This window comes from Crocodylus siamensis, chromosome 15 (assembly GCF_052110815.1).
Source record: "Crocodylus siamensis isolate JL-2025a chromosome 15, ASM5211081v1, whole genome shotgun sequence".
In the NCBI taxonomy this organism is placed as follows: Eukaryota; Metazoa; Chordata; order Crocodylia; family Crocodylidae; genus Crocodylus; species Crocodylus siamensis.
The window spans coordinates 41049968-41062035 of NC_143409.1; the positions used below are offsets into that span (position 1 = coordinate 41049968).

Here is a 12068-nt window from a genome sequence, read left to right on the forward strand (position 1 = left end):
GCCACCTGGGCAGGGCTGCTAGTGGGCTGGGTGCTGCTCCACTTTGGAGGTAGGATCTGGCCTGATCCTGATCCAGCTCTTCCCCAACCCCGAGCTGGGCCAGCACCTGGCTTGCCTCCAGCCTGCCTAGCTGGCCCCAGGGGGCATTACCACCACAGAAGGAAGGACTGGGGTCCCCTGTAGCTCAGGGGCCACTCAGCCGGCTGGCAACTTGTCTTCTTCACAGAAGAAGCAGGAAGGCTTCGCCAAAAAAAAAAAAAAAGATGAGGCCCCTTGCCACTTCTGCTTTCAGTAGCCACCTGCTGAAGCCAGAAACAGTGAAGGGCCCAATCTTTTTTTCTTTTTTCTCTGAAGCCTGCCCTCCTCTCCTGTGGCTGGTGGGCGAGCTGACTAATAGCTGCAGTGCATCATTGCAGACTCATTTTAAACCCCCCAAACTCTTCCATGTGTACAAAGCCTCACAGTGACATTTTCATCGTGGTAATGGTGTCACATGTACAAGTGCCCCCTGATCGGGACTGTTTTTACTGAACCAGGTTCCTAATACTTTTTACTGAGGTCCCATCTAAGCAGATCCATGTGGGTTCTTACCTTAGCAAGCAGTTGTTTGTTCTGGTCAAGGTGTTTTCAACAGCACTGCTTCGACCCTGATCCTGCACAGGACAATCATTGATTGCAATGGCAGGCTGAGCAAGAGAAGTGAGACAGTGTTGGCTGGATTGGGGCTTTGGGATTTTTATAACGGAACCAGTTATCCTATTAGCTGTGGCTTAAGTCAGTTCTTCTCTGAATTGATGATTGCTGTCTGTAGACAAAGAGTTAAGAGTTTTCATTAGCAATTCCAGAGCAAAACTGAAACTATGGACTACTGCCAAGCCAGCAGAAAACAAGCCTCAGTTTCAGGAAGTGAAATGCCCTTTTGTCTGCTTTGGGTTTAGCAGATTTCTAAACTGAGGAGGGCAAAACTAACCCAAGCTGGACTCCCCCTCTGATCCATGGCCACAAGGAACCCTGTAGAAAATCTCCAGGATGACACAACCTGTTTCATCTGCCTGGAGTTCTTCAGGGACCCAGTGATGATCATGGACTGTGGGCATAGCTTCTGCCGAGCCTGCATCAGCCAGTGCTGGGAGGGAAAGGAAAAAGATGTCTCCTGCCCTCAGTGCAGGCTGACCTTTCCCCAAAGGAACCTCAGCCCAAACAGGCTGCTGGCAAATTTTGTCAGGATAGCCAAGCAGCTGAAGTCACCGGCAGCCAATGAAGCAGAAGATCAGTGGGTGTGTAAGAAACATGGGGAGGCCTTGAAATCGTTTTGTGTGGAAGATCAAATCCTCCTCTGTGTAGTGTGTGAGAGATCCCGGGCTCATAGAGTTCATACTGTGGTTCCCATAAAGGAGGCTGCCCAGGAACACAAGGTAGGTGATTGCTATATGGGCTAATACATAACAGCTTTGGCAGACAAGATTTCTGGATAAAAAGACTTTGGAAGTTCATACAAGGTTAATTTTGTCATGTGTTTTCTGGTATGCTCCACTTCTCTCATTTCACTGTTGGTGGAATTGTTCTGTGAAGCCTTCCTTGTATGACAGATGCTGCTCAGTGTATATATTGGTACTGGTTTCTATTATAATACTGTATTACTATTTCTATTGCAATATTCACTACTAACCCTCTGCATCACAAAAGGACCTAGAAACCCTAAACAAGATCCCATCTTGATAGTGCTGGCCCATGTAGAGCAGTAACATTTGTCTGACCAGACAAGAGAAATGGAGGGGCAGGGGCCTAAGTCACAAAGCAAGTCAGAGGCAGAGGGAAGAACAGGTCCTAGGTGTCCCAAGCCCCACTAGATCTTGCTGCCTCCCAGGAACAGCACCTAACACTCAGGCAGCCCTTACAATAGGGGGGAGAGACACCTAGAGAAAAGCTGAAGCCCAGTGGGGACAAAGAGTTTCCCATGGGGGCTTAGAAATTGTTTTGTTGCTTGAGTGGTTGGCCCTGATGACTCACTTGCAACACAGCTCTGTACTGTGTTAACAACCCTGTTAATTCTTGCACAGTGCATCATATCTAGTCAACATATATGTTCCTGCCAAATGCTGCTTTGACTAGGCTTGACTACAGAAAGTAATTCCAGGGGGTATTAAGGCAAGCCAGGTTGCACTGTGTTACCATGCACTTAACCAGAGGACTTGAAAACTAGTTCAATTCACATCTCCCCCTGTGCTCATAGCACAACCTTGGGGATCTCCCAGAATGCAGTTCTCCTGGCAGCATTGGAAAAATTACTGGAGGGAGGTCTCTAGTAGGGCTGTGCAAAACAGCGCCACTTTGTTTTGACTTCCATTTTACCATTTCAAAAGGACAGTGTTTTGTTTTGCTGCCTCGAAGCACTGTTCTGTTGCATTTTGTCAAAACTTTCACTGTTTTGATGCTGTTTCAATGTTTCACCCATAGGCTATCACGTCACTTCTTTCCTGATTCAAATGAAAGTAGCAGGGATGGTAGCCCCTGCTAAGGCCACAAAGCCTGTCAAGTTTCAAGGGGTTTCTAGGAAACTGCACCTCAGACTATTCGGAGCAAAACTTGTGTCACTTGTAAGTGTGAAGGCACAGGAGGGTAAAAACAGCAAGCATGGTAGTCCCTGCTGAGGCCACAAAGCCTGCCAGGTTTCGAGGAGATAAGTGCAGGGGTTTCTTGGAAACTGCACCTCAAGGTGCTCATAAGCAAAACTCGTGACACAACTTTTTATGCTGTTTTTCTGTCCCTCACCCTGAGCACTGAGATTGGAAGGGACCTCAGGGAAGGTCCACAGTCGCTGGCCAGCTACACAGTCAGAGCAGTCCATCCCCCCTCTTCTCCCTGCCTCTCCTTACTTTCTGTTTAGCTGCAAGCAAGCCTGGCTTTGAAACTTGAGACTTTTTTCAAAACTTTCGAAATGTTTCGAATGCCCTCATTTTGTTTCAAAGCTGTTTTGAAGCCTTTCATTTCATTTTGATTTTGCTGTTTCCAGCTTGAAACACATAGAAACAGCTTCAAAATGAAGCCCCCAGCAAAATTTTGCACAGCCCTAGTCCCTAGAAAGCACTACTCCTGGAAGAGCTTAGGACAGTAACAGGGGTAGCCATTCCCAGCACCCATCAGCATTGCTAGTGATTTTTCAACATGTCAGTTTGGTCCACCCACTACAGTTACTACAAGGGTCCAGGATGAGGTTCAAGGGCAGATGAAAGTCTCAGCCCATGTACTGATCCCTCATGGCTTCTGAAACTCACATTTTGACAATTAAACATTTTCAAGAACAAATTCAGGGTCCTTCTATAGGACATTAGTCTTCTGTTAGTATTGCTCAGCCAAAAAGAAATCAGTCAAATAACTTATCCTGAGGTTTCTAGATATCTCTGAGATTTATAAACCTACAGATTTCTTCAAGGAGCTCTGAAGAGCTGGGGTTTAGCTAGGAAATCACGCTCCCCTCCCCCCCCCCCCCCCCCCCCCCCCCCGCCCCTTTCCAGCTCTCAAAACAAAAAGCATTCAAACCATTTCTGTTTCTTCAGGAGAAAATTGAGGCTCATTTGAAGACTCTTAGGGAAGAGAGAGAAAATCTCTTGGCATTCAGAATGAGTGGAGAGGAGAGAAGCAAGGAATATCTGGTAGGTGCTTATTGCTGCGGGGTGATAGATGCGGATGTGTCCCAGTGTGTTGTTGGGCCCTTGTCCAGTTCTTCATAATCATGTGATCCATTTGTTGCCCCTGAAATCAGTCTCCATGCAGGACTGAGTCCTTCATCCTATTGTTCAGCATCTTAACTGACAGAGATACCACTGATATCACAGTATTCTCATCACATCAGATTTTAAAACAACCTGGCAGTGATACTTGATCAGACTGTGATGATGGGAACTTGTTTCTCTCTTAACCATAGTGGATATTTGGGTGTTTCAGGATCTGTTGCAAAGAAATTTTCCTGCAGCTTATTCAGCAATGGATTTTTTTTGAGTTTATTGGTGTTCTCCTTTCCTTGCCTAACCATTTCTCTGATTTTGTTTTTCATTTTGTGTGTGCTTTTATGAAGAAATGGACAAAAGCTGAGAGGCAGAAAATTCTGTCTGGATTTCAGCATTTGCACCAGTTTCTGAAGGAACAGGAACAGCTCCTGCTGACCCGGCTGGAAGAGTTGGAGACAGAGATCGAGACGATACAGAAGGAAAACATCACTAAAATGTCCAAGGAGATTTCCATTGTGGATAACCTAATCAAGGAGATGGAGGGGAAGTGCTTGCAGCCAGCAGATGCATTCCTGCAGGTGGGGCTGATGTAGAAGAAGCCCAGAGTCCTGAAAAGGGAAGGTGGGAGGTGAGGTGGGGAAAATCCTAGTTTCATAGTTTCACCGTTTCTAGGGTCGGAAGGGACCTGAGCAGATCATCAAGTCTGACCCCCTGCCATGGCAGGGAAGAGTTCTAGGGTCAAACAACCCCAGCAAGGTGTTAATCTAGCCTCCTCTTAAAGACCCCCAGGGTAGGGGCCAGCACCACTTCTCCTGGAAGTTGGTTCCAGATCCTAGCTGCCCTGACTGTGAAGTAGCACCTCCTGATGTCTAGCCTAAACCTGCCCTCTGCCAGCTTGTGACTGTTATTTCTAGTCACTCTTGGTAGTGCTCGGGGGGAACAGGGACTCCCCCAGTGCCTGCTGGTTCCCTCTGACTAGTTTGTAACAGGCCACCAGGTCCCCCCTCAGCCTTCTCTTGTGGAGGTTGAACAGGTTTGGGTCCTGTAGCCTCTCCTCGTAGGGCCTGCCCTGCTGCCCCCTGATCATGCGAGTGGCCTCCTCTGGACCCTCTCCATGCTGTCCACATCCCTCCTGAAGTGTGGCGCCCAGAACTGGATGCAGTAGTCCAGCTGCGGCCTGACCAGTGCCGCATAGAGGGGGAGGATCACCTCTTTGGACCTGCTCGATGCATCTGTGGATGCATGACAAGGTGCAGTTGGCCTTCCTGACCGCGTCCCTACGCTGCCGGCCCATGTTCATCTTGGCATCAGTGATGACTCCAAGATCCTTTTCTGCCTCTGCACTGATGAGAAGGGAGTTCCCCAGCCTGTAGGTATGATGCTGGTTCTTCCCCCCAGGTGCAGCACTTTGCACTTGTTAGTGTTGAATCCCATCCTGTTCTCATCCTCCCACCCGTGTAACCTGTCTAGGTCCAATTGCAGCCTATTCCTCCCTTCTAGCGTGCCCACGTCCCCCCCATATCTTAGTGGCATCTGCGAATTTGAACAGGGTGCTTTTTAACCCCCCCATTCAAGTATCTGATGAAGATGTTGAACAATGTGGGCCTGAGGACCGAGCCCTGGGGGACCCCACTGCCCACATCCCTCCAGGTCGAATAAGACCCGTTTGCCACCACTCTCTGGGCGCAGCCCTCCAGCCAACTAGTAACCCATCCTGTATTCTGGGCAGTGGAGGGCAGCAGTCAGAGGTCACGTTGTGACTGTGTGTGCTCATCCATTGGGATGCTAAGTATAGGTCTTTTAAACATTGTCAATATGGATGTTAGAGGTGGAAAAACCTCACTGGCTCATCCACTCCATGGGCCTGAGGCTAAAGCACATCAATGCATATTTTTTTTTTCTCATAGGCAGACAATGTTCTTTGGGAAGATGTGATATCTTTTATTAGATCAACTCAAATAGTTGGAAAAAATTCTTCTTTACAAGCTTTCAGGTATAAATACCCTTCATCAGTCTGAGGAAGCATCTGCAGTTTATGTTTGCCTTTCCTGGATGGAATGAATAGTCATTTTTTTTTTTTTTTTTTTCTCATTTTATTTATATTTATATTTTTTTTCTCATAATATTGGATAATTCTTTTCCTGTGATCTTGAGTCCTGCATGTGAATGACATATGAGACTCAGACACAGGTCCTCTCTTTCTTTCCCCTCTAGGATGCCAGGACCACTTTGAGCAGGTATGTGGTTCTCATACCCTCACACTTAGAGATGCTGGGGTGGTTTTGCAGCCAGATCTCCAATGGGCACAACAGCAGCATTGTTGGGACAGGTTGAATTCTGGGTAGAAAACACTCTGGAGAACTTAAGCCCAATGTTCTCGCCCTTCATATAAATCTCTGAAGCTATCCCTGAAGTGGGGCAGGTTATTATGAACCTAAAATGTTTTCCAGAGCTGTTACATCCCTGGGCTAAGATTACTTCAAGACACTGGGGATGGACTCCAAGCTACTTAATAGCTTGGTCAGGGTTGTGCAGCTAGCAGCCCACAGGCATCCGGCCCCTAAGGAGTTAATCTGTGGCCCCTGGGTTCCTAGTCTGAGCGCTGATCTCTCCATTGGCTCTCCTTCCCCCTTTGGCTTCTGCTTCCTGCCCCCTGCCACTGGGGGTGGGTGGCATGGGTCACTGGGACAAGGGAGTTTGCATCTAGGGGTGACAGATGAGGCAAGTGGCGCTGCGTGCAGGCCACTCAGAACTTGGGGAGCTCTGAGCGAGGTTACTGGTTTCAATTCCATGAAGCCCAGCTGTCACTGAGGATATTTCCCATCTGCGTCCTTTGAGGGAGCTATATCCAGTAAGATGGCGTGAGGGGGCAGATGTTGGTTTTCTATAGCACAGTCCCATTTTAAAGATTTCAGGTGTCCCATCGGTTTTGTTCCCACTTTCCAAGACCTCTGTAACCTACTTAGATGTGCTTATCTTCAAATCCTGCTTATATTTTCATCACTTCCAAAACAAAATGTTTCAGTTCTGCTCTGATGTGCAGTCACCCCCACCAAAGCACTTCCAAATGCCGTGACTGAATGAATACAGCAGCTGTGTTTTCCGGCTAAGGGATGTAATAGGGTGGCCATAAGCAACCTTTTCCTGCTTTAATACAATGACCAACTTTAGGTCAGAGGTGAGTGGACAGGCTCGTGCTAGGACATACCCACAGCTGGTGCTTCTCTCTGCAGCAGCACAGAGAAAGTACGCACAGCTGAAGCCTCCTCTTGAATGCAGCTGAAGTGCCACATCCATGCACTGGATCCAGCCTGTTGTGCACAGGTTGCTGAGCTCTGCAGTATGGGGTTGCTGGTCTTCCCTTAGTGCTCCACCCTCCTCTCCCCCTGCTCTCTAGCATGCTCAGCTGGGAATAGAGCTTGGAGGCAGCTACACCTGCTGGGGAGGGAGTGAGTGAGGGAGGAGCAGAGTGATGCAGGATGCCAGAGAACCTTTGAAAAAGAAGCACTTTAAAAGCAGGTTGCAAATTTTAGGTAGTCCTCCCTCCCCTCCACCCTGCCATCAGCAGTCTTCAGGTTGTCCCCCTTTGGGACATCAAGAAATATAGCCACCCTAGCCAGAGGTCTCCCCTGTGGACAAGTGCCCTTCCAGGTAATCTCAACAGAAATCTGAGAATGTACCAGCTGCAAGAGCATGGACTCCCCTTTGACCCTTGGGGTTGCTCTCTCCTGGCCATAGTTAGAAAGATATTATGAGAGTACGCTGCCACTGCCTATGCTACACAGCCCCTATCGAGGAATTGGCATGTCAGGCCCATGAGCAGCAGCTGTCACCTAGCTAGGAACAGGAAGGTACTTCTGCCTTAAATAAAACACCATTAAATTGTTTCCCACCAGGTGTGATAGACAGATGTTTCAGCTGCCAGTGGAGATTTCTCCTGAGCTGGAACCAAAAGTCAGGGATTTCTCCTGCAAAACCGTTGCCATAATGGAGATTCTGAGGACAATTAAAGGTACTAAAGGAAATTTAAGTGGGGAACTGGGGTGGAGATGCTGTGAGTTTGGGAGGAGGTGGGTTCTGTTCAATTAGGTCATGGATAAGTAAATAATAAAAGTGGAACTTTTACAATCAGAAGAAATGTAGCAGAGGTGAAGCATCAGGACATCTCTGTAACTTGTTTTTTCCAATGTGAGTCCTGCTAAGACCAATAGTGTGTGAAGTACATCAAGTATTGAAGTTTTAGTCTGTTCCTCTCAATCACAGACATTCAAGGCAAGTGCCCAAGAGCTCTTTTGGCTCTGCAGCTGCAACTGGAGTGAGTCTATATAAGCACCAGGCTCCGTGTCAGCACCCAAGAAGTTGATCCCACATTAAAGATGCTCTTTAATTAAATGAATTGGAGTGTCTCTCAAAGCCTCTTCCCTTCTCTGCCCCCTGCCCAAGAGGAAAGGATGAGCTAAGCATACACCTTCACTTTGACTTCTTTTCATCCTGACTGACAACCTCAAATCTCTTCCTTCTTCCTCTGGCCCCAAAAACTGAGTGGGGAGATCCAGAGCCATGTTCTGTAGCACCTATAATAGCAGCTCCAAGCAGCCAAGGGGAGGGGGCAAAGGCTGGTTTTCTACAGGACTGTCCCATTTTTAAACACTGTCCCATTGATTTTTTTTTTTTCCCATTTTCCAAAACTTCTGTAACATTTTTAGGGCAAACTCAGCATCTGGAGCATCTCTGCTCATTCTCTGGGCCTCAGCCCAGAGAGGCAGCAACCAGGCACAGAATCAAAAACCAGAGGCATGAAACCTTATCTCTGAACTCTTTCCCCTGCAGGCACTCTGACAACTGAGATGGGGAAAGGATGGGCTATACTGAGATCACACACAAAGGGTAAGCTCTGCTGGAGATTCTCCTTCACTAAATGGACAATAGCCACAAAAACAATATCTATGGACACTGCTAATGAGGCGTGTGCTCCTTGCTTGGCACGTGTACACCATGAACTCTGTCCTGGTAATGTAAATGGTATCCAACATACCCTTCTAATCTGAAATTCAGCATTGGAAAAGAAGGGACCTTTTCCCTATAAGCTATTCTACTCTCCCCTTTCCTGGGGGAAAAGGTCTTGCTACTTGGTGAGTTATGAAGATTCTGCCATCGCCTCCTTTCCATCTGGAAGGGGCTCAAATAACTAATAATGTGTCCTGCTCACTGCCTGAGTGTCTCTTCCACACTGCTGCCCCTTCATTCCCATGCTGTAGCCTGGGAGTGGAGGACACATTAAGGAGACAGAGCATCATCAGGGTTAAAGCTGAACCTTTCTCCTCTTGATCACTCCTCCATAAAAGCCTCTTGACTTTTCCTTGTGTGCATGCTGCTGGAGATGGAGCATGCTCAGAAAGGGAGCGGAAAGCTGCTGGCTCTAGAAGCCAGTGAGCCGCTGCAAAAGTGGCCACCAGCACACAGGCAGAGAAATTGCAGGATGATCTCTGCTCCATCTGGAGTGCCCATGATAGAGGCTGCTCCCTGAGGACCAGAATACTGGGGGATGTGAGGAGAGACTCCGATTCCCTCATGCCTGAGCTGTGCTCCTAATCATCTGTGTCTTTTTCCCCTCTAGTGAAGGTGACTCTGGATCCAGCCACAGCTCATCCCCACCTCATCCTGGCTGAGGATCGGAGCAGCATGACACGGGGAGACAAACTGCAAAAACTGCCTGACAACGCGGAGAGATTTGATACGCACCACTGTGTGCTGGGCTATGATGGCTTCAGTGCAGGGAGACATTACTGGGAGGTGGAGGTGGAGGATGGGGGATTTTATGCTGTAGGGGTTGCCAGAGCATCCGTGCAGAGGAAGGGATGGAGCAGCTTAGACACTGAAGCAGGGATCTGGGCTATTTGGCACTTGTCAGGTAACTACTGGACTCTCACCCGCCCTCCAACTCATGTGATGCTGAACCAGGTCCCCAAAAAAATCCGTGTCTCTCTGGACTATGAAGGGGGGCAAGTGGCATTTTTTGATGCTGCTAATGGAGCCCCAATTTTCATTTTCCCAAAGGTTTCATTTGCTGGGGAGAGGATTCACCCTTGGCTTTGGGTCTGGGAAAAAAAAGCCAAACTTAGACTGTGATGGTCTGGCCTAGACCCTGAGGTCTGTTCTAGCATTGACTGGGACTGGCTGTATTCGGATAAAAAGCCTAGGCTGTATGTGGATTAAAAAACCCCTGTCCTATTGCTTGTATGGATCTGCCCTGGGAATCACTTTTGCTTCCCACACACAGGGTTTGAGGACATTAGGCTTAATGTTTGAGGAACTTTTCACAAGCGCAATGGCAATTCTTGCAGAATGTTACTGACAGGCTGCAACTCTCAAGTCCTGTACAAGTCTTCATGGGCCTGGGTGTTGTTCTAATGCCATGAGTAAAACTGTTCTCTAAGTCTGTGGATCCAGTTTCCACAGGTTGCCATTACTAAATCTCCTTCTCTGCTCCCTTCAGTACTGACAGTCTTGCTGGAAATAGAGCACCAAAACCAGTTCTTTTTTTCTTCTCCTCTCCTTTCCCAGCCTCAGTTGCTGGGGACAGAGCCTTGGAATTTGCTTCCTCCCTTGAATACCTCCTATCCCAACAGGGAATAGCCAGGCAGTGGGCATGTCTACATGTGCATATTAAAGCAAAGTAAACTCCAGAGCATGGTGTGTTAGAGTTTATTGCACCTGGGTGCCACGTTTGCATGTGCGTCTAGGACCACAGCACGCTGAGTCGGGTTGGAGCAGCCTCAGCAGGCAGGGGGATCCAGGGGTCCACCTGCCTAGCCCAGGGATGCTCTGACCCAGCTTAATGTTCTGCAGAGGGGCTGGCTGGGGCACACGGGTGCTTCAGTGCAGGGCTAGGCAGCAGGCAGACCCTGCACTGAAACACTCTCGTGCCCCAGCCCGCCAGGTCAGTGTCTGCATGTGTGTTGCTGTGTGCAAAAAAACTCTACAGCAGGATAGTGCTTGTAAATGCAAGTACTTCACTACTGCAGAGTTTATTAGTTCTCTGTGGCCTAAGGGGTCTGCATGTGTACACACGGGTGTTTACTGTGGACTTAATTAGGCAACTCTTCAGTAAATATCTCATACAGGTGCACCCTCTATCACTAAAACAAGAGCCTGGGGTTTATTGTCATGTGTTACCTGCTTTCTCTTTCTTGTATTGCACACAAGCCTGTGTATTGGACCTCTTCAGCAGTACTGTGCGGAGAGATGACTTCTCGCTTGGTGCTGACTCTCCTCATTTCCAAATGTCCTAAGCTGTGGCTTATCTTTAAAACATTTAAAGCATACTGATGGCAGTTTAACATCCCTTAACTAATGACTACTTTTGTTTTAATTGCTGTTTTGATGCTTTTAAGGTAACTTGTGCCGAGTCCCTGAGCCAGCAATAATGGGCTCTTATACACATGTTTGTGCCGCAGTGCTGGGCACTTTTAAAAGTGCTCCGCACTGCAGTGCATGCAGTTGTGTAAGTGGCAAAATGCATATCAGTGGTGAGAAAATGACAGTGGTGTGCTTTTAAACTAAAACACCTCAAAGGTGTTTTTAGTTCAAAAGCTCACTGCCGCCATTTTCTGTGCACTGATGTGCATTTTGCTGCTTATAAAACTGCACACAATGCAGCACAGTGCACATAAGCTCACATATAGAGTAGACTCGATTAATTGAGTGTGCTCTGACCTGTCCGATCTCTGGCGCACGGCGGGATGAAAAGGTATGCGTATAAATACCCAGTGGGACTAGGAAATGGAAGGGAAGTTTCCCTGGGATAGGCAGACAGCCCACTTCATCATCAGCTTCTCTGTGAAGGGAGCTGATCTGTGTGCATCTGCTGTTTAAAGCTGAATTCTTAATTATGAAAATGAGGGTTTTACTCCTCACAAAATTAGTCCCAGACAAAGGTTATTTAATGGTGGTGGGTGACTTTTTTTTTTTTTTTTTTTTTTTTTTTTTTTAGTAGGGTGTTCACTTCCCCCCGTTTTTGGGTCTGACCCCGTTCTACCCTCTCCCTCCCTTCGGCTTAGACCCCGCTCCAGCCCCCTTCTCCCCCCCCCCCTTCAGCTCTGACCCCGCTGTACCCACTTCCCCCAAGTTTGGGTCTCACCCTGCCCTCCCAGTTCAGGTCCAACCCTGTTCCCCCCCACGGTTTGGGTCCAACTCTCCCCTGCTTCAGATCCAACCCATTCCCACCCCCTCCCACTCATTTGTGTCTCCCTCACCCCCTGATTCAGGCCTGACTCCACTCCCCTCCCCTCCAAAAAGAGGTTCCCATCAGGACTGTCTTCCGGTTTTGGCAACTGTATC

At 48.1% G+C, this 12068-nt stretch overlaps 1 protein-coding gene across 1 annotated transcript; it reads left to right on the forward strand.

The window, feature by feature from the left end:
• The first annotated feature begins 902 nt into the window (after window positions 1-902).
• Window positions 903-11144, forward strand: LOC149852446 (E3 ubiquitin-protein ligase TRIM11-like). The gene is made up of 7 exons (XM_090028866.1): window positions 903-1415; window positions 3558-3653; window positions 4076-4306; window positions 5943-5965; window positions 7625-7740; window positions 8559-8615; window positions 9346-11144. Exons 1-7 carry the CDS (start codon window positions 996-998, stop codon window positions 9855-9857), a joined length of 1455 nt encoding a protein of 484 aa, XP_089884992.1. The 5' UTR covers window positions 903-995; the 3' UTR covers window positions 9858-11144.
• Window positions 11145-12068: the final 924 nt, after the last annotated feature.

Bases quoted from the DNA above. Each gene is read 5' to 3' on its own strand.
- LOC149852446 (XM_090028866.1), top strand. From the start codon at position 996: ATGGCCACAAGGAACCCTGTAGAAAATCTCCAGGATGACACAACCTGT. The intron at 4,307-5,942 runs GTGGGGCTGATG...TTTCCCCTCTAG, and splicing joins CAGCAGATGCATTCCTGCAG to GATGCCAGGACCACTTTGAG. The intron at 7,741-8,558 runs GTACTAAAGGAA...TTTCCCCTGCAG, and splicing joins GATTCTGAGGACAATTAAAG to GCACTCTGACAACTGAGATG.